The sequence below is a fragment of the Cygnus olor genome, chromosome 4 (genome assembly GCF_009769625.2).
Source record: "Cygnus olor isolate bCygOlo1 chromosome 4, bCygOlo1.pri.v2, whole genome shotgun sequence".
NCBI classification, from domain to species: domain Eukaryota; kingdom Metazoa; phylum Chordata; class Aves; order Anseriformes; family Anatidae; genus Cygnus; species Cygnus olor.
Window position 1 is genome coordinate 30,054,218 of NC_049172.1, and position 21,626 is coordinate 30,075,843.

At 40.9% G+C, this 21,626-nt stretch overlaps 1 protein-coding gene and 2 long non-coding RNA genes across 9 annotated transcripts in view; 2 read left to right on the forward strand and 1 right to left on the reverse strand.

The window, feature by feature from the left end:
- Positions 1-983: 983 nt before the first annotated feature.
- LOC121069153 lies at positions 984-13,085 on the reverse strand. 3 transcript variants are annotated; one of them, XR_005819297.1, is made up of 5 exons: positions 12,988-13,085; positions 10,616-10,754; positions 6,103-6,505; positions 4,872-4,938; positions 984-1,977 (listed from the first exon to the last, which is right to left on the reverse strand). It is a non-coding gene; the product is annotated as an uncharacterized LOC121069153 (long non-coding RNA). The 3 variants fall into 3 exon arrangements; XR_005819298.1 differs by having other exon boundaries at positions 6,364-6,505; positions 12,988-13,083; XR_005819296.1 differs by having other exon boundaries at positions 6,327-6,505; positions 12,988-13,083.
- On the forward strand, positions 4,881-6,102 carry LOC121069154. The gene is made up of 3 exons (XR_005819299.1): positions 4,881-5,012; positions 5,253-5,407; positions 5,589-6,102. It is a non-coding gene; the product is annotated as an uncharacterized LOC121069154 (long non-coding RNA).
- A 31-nt stretch (positions 13,086-13,116) lies between the features above and the next one.
- C4H4orf45 (chromosome 4 C4orf45 homolog) overlaps positions 13,117-21,626 on the forward strand; it is a 45,775-nt gene continuing 37,265 nt past the window's right edge. For 3 of the 5 annotated variants that reach the window (XR_005819293.1, XM_040554965.1, XM_040554964.1), the window contains exons 1-2: positions 13,152-13,281; positions 20,450-20,679. Coding sequence is in view for 2 of the 5 variants with exons in the window: in XM_040554965.1 (XP_040410899.1) it covers positions 13,152-13,281; positions 20,450-20,679 (360 nt within the window). In the remaining 3 variants the exon portion in view is untranslated. Of the gene's footprint in view, positions 13,282-20,449; positions 20,680-21,626 lie in introns of all 5 variants that reach the window. The other 2 variants (XR_005819294.1, XR_005819295.1) reach the window with 1 other exon arrangement.

Sequence of the window (21,626 nt, forward strand, 5' to 3'; positions counted from 1 at the left end):
GCCCACTCATATGCGGGGTATAATTCTGGGCAGACCATGGGAAACAGGGAGAGCTCCACATCCCAGCTATATTTTGCTACTGGTTGCTTATTAGTAGTCCTTACGGGGAATAATTTTATTTTTATTTTTAACTAGCATTGAACATACAATGTCCTTTGCCCTGAAAAATAAGTTTTAAATATGCCTCACATTCATCATCCAGAGAGTATCATTTCTTCAAATTAATTAAGCCTGCAGCTATATGGAAGTACCAGCTTTTCTGAAGATCAGCATACCAACCCAGAGTGCTAAGATTTTCTTTTTTTGTGGGGCATATGTACACGCCGAGTGCCGCAGGAATGCAAGGAATGCTCTCCTGGGCTCTTCTCTTCCATCACTTCGGGGCACTGAATCTCTCCTGTTGCAGACGAGCTTGCCTGACATGTTCGTATCTCTAAATCAAAACAGAGCTACCCACTCTATTTTAATATGCAATTATCTTTAATTTCAGACCTGTTAGCTTTAACAGCATAAAGTGAAGGGTTTCACTCTGATTCATTTTTGTTGTTATCTGTTAACAGAATACCTGTGATTCACAATGATACTTAACTTCAGCTGAGGGGATCTGGGGGGAGCTGATTATACGCTGATCAGAGTAACAAATCTTGATGGCTATAGATGTATGTCAGAGGCCTATCACACACCACAATGGAGATGGCAATGGATGAAAGCTAAAGAATTACATAAACATACATTCAATAATTCCTCAATAGTATTTAAGAATATGTTGCACTTACACTTTCTTTAGTTGTCTGTAAGCAATATGTTTGTATTATGCAGATGCTTCTGATTTTTTATTATCTCCATGGTGGATACAAATCTGTCATCTATGTTGTCTTTTCTTCCTGATATTAGAATAGCTCTTACATCTGAATGGGGAATATATAATCATCAAAAATAATCATCAAAATAATCATCAAGATACACAGAAAAATGTTTTTAAAGGACACAATTTTTAATCACTGGAAAAAAAACTATTTTTCATGCAAATGTTCAGTGAAGTACAATATACAATATCAAATGTTTTTGCAGCCTTCACATTCATTGTCTTTCCTGTTTTCTGACTTCAGCAGTAGATCAATACATTTTTAAATATACACATATATCAGGATCTGCCATTCATTCTGCATTTCCTTTTTGGTTGTTCCTTAGTCTATCTACATTAAGCAGCGTGATTTACAATGTTTTGTTGCGTTTTGGTGTTTTTTTGGGGGGACTGGTCACATCATTATTCTACATAGGTTTCCTACCCCACTGAACAATAGAAAATCAAGAGTTAACCATGTACAGTGCATATGGTACATACATTGCTGGTCGTTCAGCCATATGAAGAAGATGCAACTCAAAATGTGACAGCTCGATATAATATCGCTTAGTTGTGTTATGTTGTAAAAGAAATAGAAACATTATCCTATAGCTATAATTAGTTGCCATTTTAAAACATTTCAGGAAAAGTATTTTTCTTATAAATTGCAGAGTTTGTGTCTTCCCGAATATCTCCGTTTACTTTAAAGGATAAATTGAAACGGTTAAGTTACTAAAATGCCAAGGAAAAAATTCAGCAGTTCTGTGAGCTGACCCTCATGTTAAAAAAGACACTCGTTTTCAAAGGCTTGCACTTGACTGAGCCACGCAGCTTTTAGTTTGTGGCACCAGTTATTGGTCACCAAGAGTTTAATACCTGGATTGTTCAGCAGAGGCCATCTTGCTCTGATAGGGAAATAGAACATTGTCTCTTTGGGGATTTCAGTAAATTATACAGTTTCAGTAAAGTATATAGTCAGTGCGGATAAAAACTCATTGATCTCCTTTCTTTGGGTAAATTGTCACTTTCATATATCTTCTGAAGATTGGGTGGCAGCTGAAACAAATTCACACAGATGAGTTCCAGTATGCAGAACTGCCTGTCTTCTTCCCAACTCTCTCCTGGCCACTTCCCTGAAAGCATAAAAAGTTACTTTCATAACTGTGTTGGTGGAACATAAAGTGGAGCCAATCTGACGAACCACTCCATAGCTGACCTTGGGAATAGGAGTCATTCCCATTGGGCTGGGCAGAATCCAATTTTATTGGATTTTAAGACAAGGATGGATGATTTCTGGTACAAGTAAGGCTACTGCCATCTCCTTTGAACAAGCTTAGCCTCTATGCTCAGTTTTTGAGGATGACAACATTTCCAAGAATGCTGTTCTTTTGGAATTTATACATGGATGTGATCATTACTATTTGCAACTCCATTTTTTATTGTCTTTTACAACACAAAGAACATGTTTTTGTTTTTAACGCATTCTCTAGCTACATGGCTATTTTTCAACTAGAGCTCTCCAGTGTACAAGCACAGTACATAACCACCACTCTCTATCCCTGAACTAAAAGGGTAGGATAGAAAGATATCAGTGAGTTGACATGGTCCATGCTAAAATTGAACGTTTACCATTGCTTTGTGGTCCTTTTGTACATGTAAGGCAGAACAAAATTCAAAATGCTGTACAAAAGAGACTGGCATGTGGCACTAAACAAAATTTGTCTTCTGCTTTTTCTTACAAGGAACAAGAGAAGAGTTTGTGACTACTATGATGCATCTCATACATTTATTCAGAATTTGTCACTGCATGTGGAATATGTCACTGCATTTGGGAGTATTTGTCACTTAACTTCTGCTGTACCCACAAACATATCCATCTAAACCAACTTTAACTAGTGAGTTTAATACTAGCAGTGGCAGCTCAGTGACCAGCACGAACCAGCTGTCCAAGTATTTTTAGGGTCATTTGAGAAGAACTCACAGCCCACACAGTGTTCCCTTCAACCATGCTGATAAAAGCAACTATACAAAGGGAAGAGTAGCCAAAATCTGTATTGTGGGAGCACCTTGGAAGCACAACAACACACCACTATGCTAGGTACTGTATGAACACCAAATTATCATGAACTCTCAAGAGGTCAAGCCTGAGTTTCTGGAGAAAGCTCAAGTAGGTCCAACACAAGCTTTGTTCATGCTTGTGACCATCATGCACATGTGCCCATTATCACTCAGTCATGGAAATGCTAGTTGTAGGAGCAGAGTAGTATCAATTCCACTTCCATTGTAAAGTGGAACGGTCAAGTAGCATCTTTTGCCATTTTTCAAGATTTGTAGTGAAAGAGGTTGTTTCCATGGGATGACAAAAAGCACAGAAGAGTAAGTCTGTGCTTCATTGCTGGTAGGCTCCAGAACAGGCTGCCACAAGGAGAGAGAGGGACCCCATTTTGTTTCTTGGATTATACCCACTACACAGCAACAAAACTATCAGATTAAAAACAGGTTCCTTTTGGATAGATGACACTTTCTGATTGATATAGGTAAAAAATGCAGTCTACTCCTTCCCAAATAGTCATCCACAATCTAATATAAGCAGGATATATATAGGAGCAATTTCAGCTGTTGAAGTATATTATATCACAGTTTTGTGAACTATATATTCAGTGCCACATATATTTCAAATACTATATTTAAGTAGCATCCAAAATAAGGAAAGAAATACCTCATTCTTATTCATGTTTTCATGACTGGACAAGTTAGAGCCCAAACTTACATTTCTGTGTTTTGTTTTTAAACCAGTATATTTCCTGAAAGAAAACACAAACTTACTCTTTCTAAAATAACTGTAATTGAGTTGTTTAAAATAATCTTTTGAAGTTTCTACAACCTAAACATTACATGGTTGTGCTGAAATATGAAAAAGGGAAATTGTCTAGAAGCCAATCTAGACAGGATTACTATTTATTCAAAGCTGGCCAAGTCTTTAAAAGAATTCAACTCATAAGTATTAACAATAGGTAGCCAGATAATCATTAATATCTAATGATACTGCTTTTCGTAAACACTAGAAGCTGACAAAGTTAAATCTATTCTGATAATAGATCATGTAGAATGATAAATAAAGCATGCAATTCTCTGCAAGGAAACTGAAACACAAAGGAAGTGGGAATTTTATTTCTGCACAAAGATGTGAAATATTCATAAGAGAAAAATACATTGTTAACTCTGTTATTAAGACCCTTCACTGCAAATGTGCTATTTTCATTATTAGGATTCTATACTGATTGCCTAATTTTCACTGTCTACCATCAGAAAAAGCGTTTAAGATAATCGGTTTTATTATATACGATTGACATATTTGGGTTCGGTCTATACTAGCCCTTTCAAAAAACATGAATATATTTATAATTTTTGGCATTTCTGCGGGGCATTATTCTATAAATTAAGTTTACAGCTGGTAGCATTCTTCTGTAATGAATTATTGATTAATTATTCCAGATATTGCCTTTCCTCAGTCAGCCACCAAGCATTGTTTACTGCGCTGCTCGATGAGCTTGTACTGGAAATGTTTCTTGGAATGAAACCCTGAATGCTGCATTCCCGTCATGTTTCACCTCTTTACTCGTCATCATGTTCTATAGGAATCAGCTGCGCTCTTCCCTGCGCACTACATTGCATCGTGAATATGCTCCAACGTGATACTACCGGCACTCATTAGAAGAGCATTTGCATCTCCATTGCTTCCTAGTGACCTTTATAAATTATTCCACTGCTTCAGAAATAATAATTATTGTGTAGCGTGTTTGTGTGGTTCAGCCTTCTTCATCCTTCAGTCACCACTTAGATCTGTTCAAAGCATATGGGGATGTGTGGGTGTGAGCTTAAGTGAATGTTTCCATGCCATTCATACATATCCTGGCAAAGCATATTCACACCTATATCATAATGTGACAAGTACTAGGTACCAATTTAAGTAGATAAAATCAGCTTTAAGTTCAGTAAAATCTAGAAAAGTTAATATTTTTGCTACTTACAGTGATATCACACTCCATCAACTTACGTTCCATTTGTTTTTCCAGGAAGAAACCATCTAGTACCTGGAATAAAACAGCATTAAAATCTAATTTTTCCTTGTCCCAGGAAAGCATATTCCAGATAGACCGACACTGAGGTAAGCTATCAAGGCAATCTAAGCCTATCCTGGAACTGTCCTGATTGGTCCTGACAGTTTAATGACGATATGCCTAACCTTGTGTATGCAGAGTGCCCCGCTGCATCCATCAAACGAGAATATTTGTATTAGATCATATGTCAAAAGGTTGTTATGACCAAGCGTGTTTTCCACAGAATCTATGATTATCAGTAATGCCAGTGGAGGAAAATAAGACTTTCTATTGCTTTCTTCTTGTAGGAAACTTGGAGAGATTCCTGTTTCCACCTCCAGCTAACTCTGTGAAAATACATAGTGATAAATCCAAGTATGAAATTCATCTACAGCAAGAAATCCTTGATTAACATGAAAACAGTGACATGAAGGAACTGGCAAAAATAAGCACCACTGCACAGGTGAGCTGTTACTAACCATGGGATAGAAGTTTACACAATGCGTTATTTGTACTACCTGGATCTATTTCTAAGACACACTCCAATAACCACTTTCCCTCCATTTGTGTGTGTGTGTGTGTATAAATTTTACCGTTTGTTCCATTTATTAAGCAGATGCTTATAATACTCTTTAAACATTCAGCAGCAATCTGTGATAAATCTTCCTACTTCTGTAACAACTGGTTTGTGCCCAGAACATCCACCATCAGTCTCTTATACCATTGCTGCAAGAATATGGGAACATCGTTCTGGCTTCTAGAACAAGTTTACAGAAAATAAAAATAGAAAATTGCCCCTCTCTTTGTTGCTACAGTTAGAGGAAGTTGTCAACGGGAGGTCTGCAGCCAAGCAAGTTTATCTTGTAAGTGTGTTTGCTAAGTCAGGAATAGAAACTGAAATGTGGGAAGCAATTGTACAGAAAGAGGTAGTAGGGATGGAGATTACCATCTTGTGGGAAACCAAGTGACTCTTTGGAAGACATTCATTTCAAAAGACACGTGAACCCTTAAAGATTTTGTCACAGGGAAGTTATTTGCTCGGAATTTTCCCCTTTTTTCAATGCATTAACAACTTGAAATACTGCTGACATATGCTGGCATCTGACTGACACGACAAAAGCACTGTACACTGCTGCAATAAAAACACCCTTGTGTTACCCGTATTTAGCTTTTGTTTCTCTTTCTTCAGCTCAAGCTAGCTGGAATGGAGACAGCCAAATGTATTTAGTCCTTGGGACAAGGAAGTCCTGGCATACTTCAGGAATATCCTCCTTCAAATATGATGGAGGGTGGAGACTGGAATCCACACGCTCCGGTGCATGTGCAATCAGCATCCACGTGAGGCAGGGCTCAGGTGGATCATTTCTCCTGCTTCTGTGTACCTTCATATTACAGCCCAGGTCCTCGTCTAACAACAACCTTTGTGTTTCAAGGAGATCAGCTGGCTTCTGCCTGCTGAAAACAGCTAAGGATCTGCACCTTGGCTCTGGTCCCCGCTGGGGCTGCTGGAAATTCCCATGGTGTTGCAACAGAGGACGGACATACTCCTTTTCGTCTCCAGCTAAAAAATAATGAAAAAAATAATGTTTTTAACTCCCAGAAAGAGCGGCCTCTCTAAGTTGTGTTCGGCAGTGCCGCCGGGAAGGAGTGCATAACGAACAACAAAACAATCTTGTGCCTGTTTGTCCAATGGCGACATCTGTATCGTGTTAGCAATGCACAGACTCTTGAAATGATAAGTCTCTCAGGTTGAACTTAGCTGTGTAACTTCATTCCATGCATGCAAGTAGCTTATAATTCTGCCTCAAGCCTTCTCATTACTCTTGCCTTCAGGATGAAGTTAGATTCTTCTTGTCGTGGAGGAAAAGAGCTGAAGTACAAGAGAAAATTTCATCTTTAATTAATTTGTCTTGGTCCCTTATGCTTCTGAAATAATACCAATGCTCCTGAAGTTAAGCATTCACACGGATATTTGTTATATGCAAATAGACTTTCTGAAGTTTTATTTGAAGTACCTGTAATTCTTAACCTGTACTCCTCACTAATACATTTTTATTAAGGATCCCACTCACCACATATGTGAATGTGAGCCAGACAGTGGGTTGATACTCCTGGGCAGTGTAAATAAAATTGATTAAAACACACATCAGCACATCTTCAAAGTGTGAAGAGGGGCCTTTCAAGCAATAGCATCACACTTTCTTTGAAACTAGTGGTAGCAGTGCAGATACTCAGCTGGTTTGAACTTGGAGAGCAGCACTGAACCGAGGGGAATTATTTCCCTACATTGGTTAAATCTTAAAAAAACTGTGCATGTGGGAGTCAAGTTGCACCTCATTTTGTGAGAGCTTCAAACCTGACGCTTTCAAGGACAGTCTTGTGGGAAATAAGAAAGGTATTTGTAGAGGGGTGGAGATGTGAAGGCATCTGTTACAGACCAGTCCACAGGTTGCCTGAACCCATACCGCAGTCCCTGCAACTCTTTGTTCTCATAAGATTTAAAGAGAAATATAAGTGCTGAACACATCCATAGAATTACATAGCTTTAAGGCAGTAACTTACACCTCGTGGTTTTGCAATGAGCATACATGTGTTTTGTCATCAAAACCATGCAGGTACCGCATAGCCCTGGTAGAGCATCTCTTTCCCCCAGATGTTAAAGGTTAAATCATGCAGTGTCTTCCAACTCTTAAAGGCAAATGAAAGTGCTTAATTGGCCCAGATGTAGTCACTTACACAATTATAAAGCAAAATAAGGTAGCTGACATTAAAGGCCGTGGATGTGGAATCCATAAAAATGTGATAACTTGTTCCAGCTGTAATTTCCCAAACAGCAATTTTCATGACTTTTTCTGCACATCATTCCCATGAATTCATCTGAAACATTGTATGGTGGTCAGAAAACCAGAAAAGAGCTCACGTTTCCCATTTCTCCAGAGTAGTTTCTGGGGCCAGATACCCTTCCAAGAGCAGCTAGAGGGAGATAAGATCTGAATATAGAATTTTCAGGGAAAAAAATATCCTTTTGTAGGGTTAAAAAAGCATGACTAGCTTATTCACTTCCACTCCTTCACCCTACTCTATGCAGCATGAGAAGATGGGCCTCTCTGCCACACCAGAGAGCTCAGTAACTAATTTTCAACATCTTTCCTGAGATGCTGCAGAGCCCTATTTTCACCAGACATAACTATGATTACTTACCCAGTTAAAGAAAAAAAATGAAGAAAACAAGGCTTAATCAAAAGAAGGAAGCTGGAGCAGAACTAAAATAAATACTTGCTTTAACCTGTCTAGCTTTATCCTTTTCATGACTTGGACTAGACAGGCTATTCACAACCTATTTGCCCAGGGAGCATGAAGTAGGTGTATGTCTATAAAGTCGACCCTTCCCCTTGAAATCTCCTGATGGTTTATTTAGGACAAGCACCTCTCCATCTCTTAAGAATTCCTTATTGGGCTAAGGTGACTACTGATTTCTAAGCCAATTTTTGCCACCAGCTACCTATGCACATACGGAGGCTCACAGAGGGTACAGAGACCACTAATGCAGATAGACACCCCTCCAGGGCTTACTGACCTGATTTAGAAACTACATCTCACAGAGTGATCTTGGCCCTAGCCGGATCATATCTGCTGGTCGACACTTGAAACTTTTATTGGCTTGCTTGTGCGAGGTAAAGCATGCCAAGGCAGTCATGCCAGTAAAAGCTCAGCAAGAATACATAATTATAAAGATGCCTTTCACAGCTATAGCTTATTTCAGCCCCCTCACTGAAATGAGATGCAATATTACAAGAACTTTCGGTGGAGCTGAATTCATACTGGGGCTGTTGCTGTTACTGTAGCAGTTTTAATTATAATCATGCAGTTAAAGCAGAAAAAAAAAATCTTGCACTATCCTTTCAACTGAGAAGACAGGCATTTTTCATCATTCCTCCTAAAATCATTTCCCTCTGTTTTGAAGTATGGTTTGAGGCAAGCGCTCCAAATCCTCTGTCAAGCTTGGGTCTCTTTGATGATCCCTTTCGGCTCCTGTTCCGCTTTATTAATTGAAGCTTAGTGCAGTAGGAAATTTGGCCTCATAAATTTTAGAAATGCTGTGTATTTATCTAGTATTACTATAACCTGAGATACATTTTAATTTTTGATGTCACTAATCACTTCTTTCATACAGAAAAACATGCTGTCATGGTGAAACTATGATTTTTTGACAGGAAAACATCAGAGAGGAACACCAGGGAAGTGTAAAGATTTCCTTCCTTTATAATGCTTGTTGAGTGATACATCTTTGAACAAGTCACTGACATGTGTCCCTCCTTGTTATAAAGCATATAACAAAATGAATGCACCTCACAGGAGCTTTCTGAGGACTCGCGCTGGTAAAGCCCTTTTGAGGATGAAAAGCATTATATAAGTATTGAGCGCTAATCTCAGGCATGTGGACAAGTTGTGCACATTCAAAGTAAAAACCTTTCTAATAACATCCATCTGCATTTTGAATACAAGAAAGAAATTGTAAGACAGCCTGTCAATGATCAAGGCTTTTGCATGCAGCTCACCCTACTGTTTGGCCGCTGGCCAGCCCTGAGAGTCCACAGAGGAAAATGGCTCTGAAGAAAGGAATGCGCATGTTAAGCAGAGGGCAGCTTTTGTGAAGGGTGAGAAAAATAAGGCAAACACCCTTGGCTGCCAAAGTGTTCCCTGGTACATGGAGGAATGAAGCAAGATGGAAGGGGAAGAAGAAACGGCAGTAGGCAGGAGCCCTCTCTTCTCACTAAGAAGAACGCTAGCCTGTATGCCCTAAACACTGAAACAAAACACATTTCTACTTCGGGACCAGGCCTGCTTTGCATTAAGGACATTTCTCTGTGGAGAGGCTGGGAGAAGTCCGGGAAGGATTTATTTGGAGCTGCAGCACCTAAGCCAACCAAGAATGCATGCTGACCTCCAACAGTGTATTAATGCTACCACAAAGTCCTTCAGAAAGGTTTTTGGGTCAATGCAATACAATCCTGAGAAGGCCCCCATGGCTCTTCTTCAGGTGGCATGACCTGTTTATTCAGCAGGACTTCCTTCACTGCCAGACTGGTGCTGCTAGCATGCAGGGCACTGACTCCTTGAGTCCTCCCCTAGCACTGTGTGCAGAATCATCAGAAAACCCTCTTCCTTACTTCCTCTCTCCAGTCATGTGTGGATTCATTTCGCTTAGGCTGTGCCCCAGCTGTACTGCAGCAAACACAGAGCTTCAGCCAACAGCCCTCCTTCACTTCCCAGAGCATCTCGGTCTCGCATTTTTCCTATGATGCTTCAGGCACTACCTCAGATGCAGCAAGGTTTAATTAAGTCATATACGCAGGAATTAAACTAATAACAAGAAAATCTCCATCTATCATCATCTATTTAGAGAATTTCATCTGGAAAACTTTCTAGTCTCCCATTAAAATGTTTACATGCCAGAGTTTTCTCCTCTAATAAATTGGAATTTACCTTTGGGTAGTACCTTTTATTTTAATAGCCTGTCTTTACTGAAAAGTTGATTCCACTCATGACTCATGTGTTTTCTTTCATTCAAATTCCTGCCATATCCAAAAAGCCCAGAATTAAATATTCAAGCGGCTTTTAATTCACATTATCTTGCCACAGATCAATTCAGCACAACTCATCAACTAACACGATCAATAATTAATGTGGCTGTACATCATCTACATCAGGCTTCTCAGAGTCCTCTTGCATCTTCCTACAGTTTGCTCCGAGAGCCCACGGGTGAGCTGGGGCTCACCAGAGCATGCTCCATAGAAGAGTTTAGTCCACTAAAATGAAAAAGAAAAAAAAATTTTAAATGGAATATGCTCTCAGAAGTGTTGAGGATACAACAGATGAGTCCTAGTGAGGTTTCCTGCTGTGGTATATTGTGCTACTAACTGCAGCGTTTGATGTCCTGATCTCCCCCTCCACAGCAGGGATGGCAGAAGAGCACGAGCCCTCAGCTCAGTTGCTCCAGCCCCCAGTCTGGCATCTTAACCCCAAATCTTTGCAGCTGGAGCTGAGATGCCACACTGCGGACTGCAGGAGGAACGATTCACCTTGGTGGGAGCGTTCTGGTCTTTGGAGGAAGGGGAGTGAGGGAGCTACCCACTGGTGCGAAACCACCACGCTGCACCCAGACAGTGGCTCCAGCACAGAGCCGGGCCAAAATACATAGCAACATTGATATCTACTACCAAGAATTCCCAGTAAGCAAAACATACAGGTTTTCTTTCAGGCTTTCAGCAGAAAACCCTATCAGCGAGCTCACGCATTCTTTTATATCATAGATTGCTGCATCCAGCTACCAGAGTAGTTCATTTAGAAATGTTTTAAGACAAAACAACTTACCAGGTCCAAGTAGGCAGAAAAGGCAGAACTCATGCTGCAGCGTTGCCTCCTTTCTGCCTCCATCTCAGAAACACAGCCCTGCAGCAAAGTGGCTCCTTTGCGTGGCCTGAGGGAGTCCTGACACCTGCCGTCTGGCTGCTTCAAAACTAGATGCACTTTTGCAAGCCTTTTTAATGAAATTAGTATTCTTGTCATTGCTGAAGATTTTGAAATTGTATGATCTAATCTGTAGTCCACCAACCATAAGGCACTTGTGTTTTCTTGTATTTTATCTTTCCATGACTTATTAGGCTTTTTATATACAAAATATATCTATGCCAGTCAGAAGGGTGATTTTTTACTCTCCTAAATCGGTACATACCATTGACTGTAAAAGAAGTTTGTACAGTGTAAAGACGCACAAGAAAAGTAAAGGCTATCCCCATTCCTGTAGGGAGCTGAACAATGCCAGCTTCAGCAGATGGAAAGAAGCGCAGCATCACGTGCAAGCACAACACCTCTTCAGCTACGCTGGTACTTGAAATGGCTAAACTTTTCCACAAAGACGAGTGGGAAGACAAAGCCAACCCCTGAGCCTGACCCCAGAGGCAAGGTACTGCGGCCCACCACCAGTCAGTGCGGACGCTAACTGGAGGCTGCACCCAGGGAGGCCCTGGCCAGGCCAGGAGGAGGCTTGGTGCACCCCCACCCGTGTGATGGAGAATGAAGCCATCTGGCTGCAAGGCTCCAGGGAAAGGCTGCAGGGGAGGCACAGGGAGGAGGAGAAGGAGTGAGGAATGGGAGAACAGGCCTCAGAAAGGAGGGGAGAGCTGACAAGCCAGGCTGGGAGGAGCAGCTGGAGAGTCGAGAGGAGGAGCCAAGAGCAAAATGCCGTTGAGCAAGTAACCCAGGGTGATTCAGAGCCCAGTGTCCACCAGCCTGGGTCTTACTCAGAACATCAGAATTTGCCAGAAGTCATGCACCAACAAGCATCTCCAATCACACTCTCAGATACTCCCCATTACCCTGTAGGGAAGGTTGCGAAAAAGCAAGCTATTTTATTGATACTAAAAGAAAGCCTCAATACACAAATCAGAGCTGTCACACATGTTTAACTGGAGTGTCAACGAACGCTGAGTTATCCTTGATTACTTGTTAATTAGAAGTCTTATCAGTTCAGATGTGGTTGGAGACATATTGGAAGTCTCTGCTGAGTGTTTTTAATACTACACATATTGCTGTGGCAGAGAGGGTTTGTATTACACCATCGCAGTCCCTTTGGGATCACACACCCGTAGGAATGGCTCGTGCCCTAAGGTGTTTACAAACGAAAGGAAAAAGAGGAGACAGCAGATGGAATCAGCAGCTGGAGTATCTGCAGGAAATAAGGCAGCTCTGACAGGCACGCCAGTGAGACTTTTATCTGGGAGTCTTATTCCGTATCTTTTGCCAGCACACACACACACACACAAATAATAATAATAATGGGTGAACCAGAGAAAAGGAGCTCTAGAGAAAGAGCAGCATGTGCCTACAGAGATCACTTTCATGGTGTGGAGCATCCTGAAGAGTCATAAGTGATGTTGCCATCATTTTAGAGAAAGAACCCACTGGGCAGCAAATGGCAATAAAACCCCCAGAACATCAGGGTCTTTACAACTCTAAATTCCTAAAGACAAATCATTTTACTTGTTAGCAGGCAGTTTCCATCAGACTTATTGCACCCATCGAGGTGTCAGCTGAGGATGTCCTGACGTCATAGTGTCAGGAACCTCATCGGAGCCTGGGGGAAGATACGTCACAATGCGCCCATCCGCAGCACTCAGAGGGGACAGCCAGCCACTGTCACCACGATGGGCAGAGGAACCAAGGTGCAGAGGAGCTGGGACCCTCCCCAGGCAGGGAGAACCTGCTCCAAGCCTCCATCCCCTACAAGAGCCACCAGGGGCTTGGCGCTGGTGGATGCGAGGATGGTGTTCTCAGGTAGGTCGCGATGCCAGGATCCCCCACCCCAAAAAAAGGTCTGTTAACAGGTGCCACACTTTTTATTTCATTGGACAGTTTGAAACCTAGAGAGAAATCTCTGTCCTTTAATTGTTTACATATTTTAGACCAAGTATGTAGGTATTTTTCAAGCATAAGGGATTATTTATTGTGCACAAGACACACACGTGCACACACACCCAGAGATGCTGATGTGAACTGGAGACTTATTCAATTTGTAGCTTTTGTGCTCTGCTCAGCAGTTCTCATTCATTACTTTAAAAGCATGCCCTGCACCTGCCTATTGATGAAACCCCCCCTCTCTGGGCTGGAGAAGAGAGTGTGATTCTCTTCTGGGGGTCTGAATGAAAGCCTCCTGCTGACAGCAAACAAGGATTCCCCCGTGTTCCTGGTTAGCCACAATTACTGAGATGTCTTCCTACTACAACCTCTTCTGAATTTCAAGCATATCAGCTTTAAAGAGCAGGCTCAAGAACAAAGCTGATGGACTGAAAAAAAAAGTACTTTTTGTATCTGAATTTGTCTTGGGGCCTGTTTTTCAATCACAGTGTGAATCACGACCATCACTAACTGATTTTTGAGTAAAAATTTAGAGACGATACATTTCAGTGCACTTGAATCTTGTAATAATTAAACAATGATGTTAGAAACTACGTCAATATTCTCATTCTTCCTCAAATTCCAAAATACTACAGACAATATCTGGGTGGCATATATAGTGTCAAAATACAGTATATTCATGTCATTATCACTGATTGTATGGGTATATGCCCTTCAAGTTACACACTGCAGTAGTTTTCTGCTCTGGGGGTACAAGTCATAGGAATATAAAGACTGCAGTTTGGGGTCAGATCAAGAATTTATATAATCCAATATCCTTTCCAAAACTGCTCTTAAATCTCAGTCACAATTTTTGCTTTACAGCCTCTTTGCAGTGAAAGGTGACTCAGTTTGACCATGAACTGTGAAAAAGAAATTCATTTGAAGTTTTAAATCTATTCCTGGCAATTTAATTCTAGTTTTTGTTTTATGAAATGTTGCAATTGTTCCTTATTCACCCCCTTCAGAACAGTTATTATTTAATAGCTCTCTACTACAGCCCCTTCAGTCACTTCTGAGAGCAGGAGAGAGTAAAATTTATTCAGGCTTCTTGAAAATGTAGAGTCAAATCCATTTGCTTTGATTCCACATTACTGTTAATTATCAGCTGCTAAGATTAACAGAAGGGCACAGGCAGATACGTACACCCACACCAATCACTTTCAGTACCTTTTCTCATTTTAAGAAATCCTTTCCTGGGACTGGTAAGAATGGGGAAGCAGAGCAGCACACAATACTCCAGACAGAGGTGCAGCACTGATATATTCAGTGGCACAATACCTGGAGGCTGAGTTGCCTTCTTGCTGTGACCCAGCACGACACCATCCCCACTCCTTGTCAGAAGGAGCAGGTAGTGGTGTAACAGCACGGCGTAAGCTGTGCAAGTAGCAACTGGTGACGAGAACAGCCTGCCTTATCTGTTCAGCTCTTTTACAGTATTGCTAATACCATTAAAAAAAAAAAAAAAATCAAGTTTTAGAAAAATGTCATGGTGGATAAACCTATTTCAATCCAGCCTCTGTGCTCCTTACTGAACTAAGAGTTTTTTCTACCAAAGAGCTATTCTACCCTGTCTTTTTATCTAATATCATGAAATTAATGGTAAGATTGCTGTTACTCCCAGTGGATGGTGGATTATTATCTCTTAGGAGCGTATGTTTTCTGCAGAAAGCATTTTTCCTCAGAAACTAATCTCAGAGAGTGCTCTGGACCCTTCTTGCTGACTGTCCTCAATCGAATAAGGTTGCAGCAGCATTGTGTGGCACCGGCATTGCTCCTGTGAGGGATTTCTGCCAGGCAATTCTGAGACAAGAGTAACAGTCAAGGTTATTTTTAAAACACCAGAAGTAACTTAATCGTAGCAACATAATCGCCAATCAAGAATGCACAGCTTGCTATTAGTGACACTGATATCTTGTAAAATGAAAAGCAAACTGCACCTGATTATTTATAGGGTTCTGGTGCTTGTAATGAAACAAGCACGTTATTGCAGATTTACAAGTTAGCAGATTGATTCAAAATTAACATGTTATTCATATGCATTATATGGCTCTTGAGATAAAGAAGCAAACACCTACATTTCAAGTCCCTAATAATCTGGATAGGTCTATGATTACTGCTCCACTGCCAATGGTTTAAAAATTAGATTTTTTTTAATTACCTAAACTCCTTAAAAATAAAATGGGATTTATTTCTGTAATAGTATCTGTAAGTTTCTTCACTCTGACTTCAACAAAATAGCTGTCTCTTTTGTCATGATCTGATTTCTCAGAAGTAGCATGCTCACATACCTCCACAGTTATGTCCTAGCATTTCTACCAGTTCAAACCAGGTCTCCTGACCCAACTAGCCCGAAGGTTAAAAGGGGTTTCTCCTTATCTCATAGCCTCAGAAACCATTGTCTCAAGGAAGCAAAGATGATAAAACTGACAAACAAATGGTAAACCTGACCTAGCAGGACTTCTTCACTGTATCTTTTCAGTCTTTCTTGCAGAGAATCCTGATTTAACTGCTTGAACGAGGTGACAGAAAAGTAAAGTTAGCTTTTATTTCTTCTGCTCTCTTCCAGCCACAGGCTCTGAATCACAGTCAGTAGAAAAAGCTGAGCAAATAAAAGCAGAGTTAAATACTACTTGAAGTATGCTCAGCTGGTATATGTCACCTTTGGAAGATATCTAACCAGGGTGTTAAGATGACACTTCTTGTGTCTAAGTGCCTCATTATCTTCCCAGCATATATGTAAGGAAGGAAAGTACTAAAGAAGAAACACGACTACCGAGGGACTGAACTCACAAACTGCACAGAGCATGAGCTATTTGTGATTTCAGATCCTCCAGGAGGCTCAGATGGGGAGACCTGAGCCACCCTTCAGCACCTGCCTTCCTCCACTGATGGCCCTGGCCCCAGGCCTGCAGGCAGCCCCACCAGGGACCCAGAGGCATTTGAACCCGCGGGAGCACAGCTCCCGGTGCTGCTCCCTGTTCTCCTCGGGGCGATGCTGGCTTCAGTGCTCCTGACCTTCGGCCACTGGTTCCCATCTCGCGCTGTTTGTTTTGGCACAACTGTTTCCCTCTCCCAAGGCCACATGGAAAATGAGATCAGTGAACTGATGTGTGTTAAAAATAACCAGGGAGGAAAAAAAAAAAAAAAAAAAAAAAAGCATTTTACCATGTGGTTGAGAAACAGTTGTTTCAGAGCAATGGGCAGCCGCGGGTAGGCAGGCAGAGCAGCTGAAGCTGCCTTCACTGGTGCCAATAAAAGGTGTGTGGCATTACATCCAGCCCTGGCTGGGTGCAAAAAATAGAAGAAAAAAAAAGTGGGAGACAGACAGTCTTCTGCCTCCGCTGTCCCTCACGAGTGGTTACCTCCAATTACTTGTTACTACTTGGTGCTTCTCAAGAGGAGGTATACTTAGTGAACAAAAGATGGAAAGCAGTTTATGATGCTGAATCTCTTCCTCCACCTTCTGAAGAAAATAATGGAAATAAAACAAGCCTGAAAGACATGCTCGCATTTGGAGTAATGTTTGAAATTATAATCTGCAAATAAGAAATCTAGCACTCAGTGTGACTTGGCTTATCACTTTTAAGACAGAATAGAAAGCTGGTTTAGCTTTGATTAGGTTTTCCATGTTTTTAAACATACCCAACTAGCATGTGTGCTTGCTAGGGAATGAGACTGCTAGGAGTGATTTATTTATTTACACTAAAATAATACAATTTGATGCCCTAACTTATAATTAATATTTCAACAGACGACAAAACCAAAAAGGAAAACCAGTCTCAGTGTTATTTGAATAACTGTCATTCTTACCACGCTCTCTCCCCCCGTTCATCGCTCTGGGAACCTACCCACATCTTTCTCCAAAACCTTGATCAAATAAATATGTCTTTCACTCTGCCTAGAGAATCAGCGCATCTGGACCAAGGGAGGGAGCATACTGCAGAAATTTCAAGTCTCCACAGAGCACGCACTGCCAGCAGCGCCTCTCTTTATCTGACCAAGAATAGCCTGCTCAAACGCCTTTGCTAAGCCAAAACTGTTGAGAGGCAGTCCCTCGGGAGTGAAGCCAGGGTTTTTTCCAGTGACAGATATATTCCATCTTCATCCTTATTAACGGAACACTCCTAATTGATTTCTTTGTTTACTCTTTCCCTTATTCTGCAAAGAAGAAAGAAAGTCTAAACTCTGCTTTCTGTATGACAAACATGAAGGCATTCCTTACAGAGCATTAATCACAGTGGGAAGCACTGAGAGACTACTTGACTTTCTATTGAATTACAGTTCAGTTTCTACAGATTATCCAAAGACACTGTTTCCTCTGAAGCCCGGATGAACAATAACACATGCAATTAGTGTAGGTTCTTCTGCAGAAAGTGGAATGTACTGTCAAATGAGAGTTCAGGCTATGGAGACGAAAAATAATAAACCCAATGGAAAAATCAGGACGTAGTTCCAACCTATATTTTCTCTGGCAGCAAAGTAGATTTAAGAGGTTCCTGCTTTTTATTTTTGCACCTATGACACAGTTCACTGCCTCTGCAGTCATGCCAATGTGACTGTTTGGGGGCTGTGCTGTAAACTGGACCACTGAAACAACTTAGTAAAACTTCCCTGTCACCTTTAATTAGTGAAACAATGTCATAAATTATCATGGCCCTGTCATGCATAGCTTGTGGAGCCACACAGTGCATCAGCTGTTAACTCAGTTTATACCTGCTTCGCAGAGTTTAGCTAATGCAAACATGGGCACAATGCTAAAGGAAGCAGAGCATGGGCTACCCATGCCTAGCGTGTAGTTCCAGGCTGAATAGGTCTGAAACTGGTCTTAAAAGGTGCCCTTCCATGGTAAGGCAGTCAAAACAAAATTATCAGCCTTTACTGAGAGACTAACTTGACTTTTAACTGGACTATCATGGTCTTTGCTTCAACTGTCTCTGCACGTAGTGATCTATTTTAAGTTAATATGGATCCTGAGAAGACATATGGCTTGGAAATGAATCCCTTGCCTATGATAGGAGTCCTGTATTATCTACACTTGAAAGTTCAACTGGATTAGCATATAATTATAGAAGCTATTCTGGAATGACTCCCCAGGCATTTCACAAAAGGAGTTCCTTTCTGTTCCTGTTTTGCTTCATTTCCAGTAGTTGCTTGGGAAAAACTCCATGTGAAAACTCACCCTTCTGTTTTGCACCTTTATTTTCTGCCAACTAGTAGTTTGGAGGATGTATTTTTTTTCTTCCTCAGCCTGCATCAACATAGCTAATAGCCAAAGCAATAGCATAAGTATCAGTAGACCAGCAGGGAATTGGTTTAAATCTATACCAGCAATGAAATTATCTGGCATCATCAGCTGCTGCTCCAGTAGGAGACTGTGTCAGCACACTCTTAATGGCTTGTCCTTTTAACAAAAAACATGGCTTGTGGCTTTTCCAGAGGCTTTCCTCTGCTTTATGACTTCCCATGCTTTATGATTTCTCCTTGCGACAGTTCCAGGACTGAGCCTGTGGTGTAAGAACTCTGCTTGATACCCAAAAACCTGTCCTCCATCATAAACATTAAATATTTCTAGAGCTTTCCTTTTTTTTATTATTTTTTTTTCCTAACAAACATACAACAGGTGTTTGCTTCTCAGCTGACAACCTGTGTGAGGTTCATCTGGCTGAATGATATTTGGTGGGTGAATCCTTACAAAGTCCAAATAATAGAGGTGATGGTGGGAACGGTAACAAGAGTGTCCTTTCAGTCAGCTGTGATCTTCACAACTTAGTCATGATAAACTTGGGATATCTTTTTTGAAGCTACAATTCAAATGCTTTGTAATAACCATTAAGGCAGACACTGTCTTCATATGCTGACAAGATCTAACAACCCTCAATTTGGGCAGTAAAAATATCAATACTAATCTCAGACTGTAAATCAATGCTGCGAGGACTCTGGTGATTTATGAGTTCCCATAACACTCCTTTGCCCTGTCTGCACAGCTGAGAGGCACAGCCTGCAATCATAAGCCTTCAGGTTAAGTTTCCAGATATCTATGTTGTGAAAGCAGTTTTCAAAATACATGATTTACTTGTTTATATTTAGTCCATAAAGTCTAAACAACACCTCATGAACTTCACAACACCCCTTGCTAAGGACATGATAGCCTCTGTTTTATGGACAGTGAAATGGTGGTGTGGAGGCTACTGGTGAACCTCAGAGTGAATGAAACACTGAGGTCAGCTCTGAGCCTTAGCATCCACCCTCCCGTCTTGATTTTCAACCAAAGAAAACTCAGGTACTCAGGCTGGCTGGGAACTGTGATGCTTTCCAGCTAGGTGTCCCACCTGGAGGCTCAGAGGACCAGGAACATGGAGCATAGCTTTGCTTCACTGTTCTTGTGCTGTGTCACTTGGATTCACACCTGACCACCTGTATTATATATTCACACCTATTTTGCTTTATAAAGGCATACCCTTCCTCAATTCTTCAATAGATTTCCTTGTAGACACATCTCTGAATGACCTTAGAAGTGTCACTTAAAAATCACTGGGCTTCATTATTTCATGTGTCTTTGCACTTAATGACATTTTAGCTTGACAGTGAACTCGATTAAAATGAATTAAAGCTACTTTAATACTGGATTAGAAAGCCTACAGTGACTTAATTTAGTAAACCAAAGCCACTCTATATTCACATCTTCTGCTAATATATATTCATTTCATGGGCACATTTGTATGAGTAAAACTTAAAGTACCATTTTCACAGGTGGGCATCCAATCAAAAAAAGTTGCTTTTTGTTTTGTTTCACGTCAGGTTCCTTTTCCAATAGCCATGTTTTTAGAGCAGGAGAAGGAAATATTTCAGTGAAAAAAAGCCTTGTGTAACCCCCACTCCAGGAGACACTCTAACAAATGTATAACCAGTATGATATCCTTGCAAAGTGGAACACCTATATGATTGTTGCATTATAAGCAAGATAAAAGGAAATAAAGTTTTTGTTGCTCAACTGTTTCAGTATGCTATCTAAATAATTACTTTTTCCATCTTTCCTGTCTCTAAGGCCCAGATGCCATACGTGATCACAGAACAAGGAGGGCTGAACACACTCACTACACAGGAGAGACATCTCCAGCAATAGAGGGTACCAGTGATGCTAACTACTTGTGGCGGCCAGCCTCCTGTTCATGTGCACCACCTCGCAGATCTGACTGCCCTGGAGAAACTGGGTGGGGTGTGAGAGAGCTCAGCCATTTCTCCAGGAAAAATCTCCAGAGCGGAGTGCAGATCAAGGTAAGGAAGATGTCAAAACTGAAAATACCACAACTCCAGAAGGCAGAACAAAGCTGTGCTCTGTTTTGCAGTTTCATCCTGAATTGTCACTAAGGCAGAGGCCATTCATGGCCTAAGCAAGGAACAAGAGAGAATTTAGTACTTTGATTAAAGACTGTGTTAAGCCAAACATCAACCTGTAGAAGCTTCTAGACATATTTCTGGAACAGTTTGCCCAAATTCAGGCTCCTAGGTAGATGCAGATGCCTGAAAAATAACCTGATTAAACATCCTAAAATAATATAACATATGCTTCAAAGGGCTGGATTTTTCCACATGGCTAGAGCAGAGATGCAGAGGGAGCTGCTTGAAGGAGCAAGCTCTAATGTGATATGAGCCATCGAGTGACGCAGCCTGGCCAGTTCCCAAACACTGCAGAGACATGAAGCATCAGGTGTTCAACCTCTGTGTGACCAGAGCCCTGCAGGGCTTGCATGCTCACAGACATCTGGTAGCTCTGCAAACCCGCATGTGACTCAGTCCCAAGAAGAACCTGGGAAGCAGAAGTAGCTAAGGAACTTCAGACACCTGAATTTCTTCATGTTCTCTGTTTTGAACCCCTTACACATCCAGCCACAGATGACTTCAGGGTAATTCTCATTTGCACAAGGTTATAACTAAAAGTCCCATGGCTTGATTTCTGAAAACAATATAGCTGGTTGGTTTTTTGTTTGTTTGTTTTTGTTTGTTTGTTTTGTTTTTTTAATATATATATACATCATATATTTCTTGTATTTACACACACACAAATTCACATATGATGATACAAGTATATTTTAACATTTCTATGTTTGTTGTGCTGCAATTTTAGAAGCCCAAAATGGGCTTGAGCCCAAAATGATTAGCTTAGGGCTGTATGAATACATAATACTAACAGTGTTTTTGCCCTAAAACAAGCTTTTTCAATA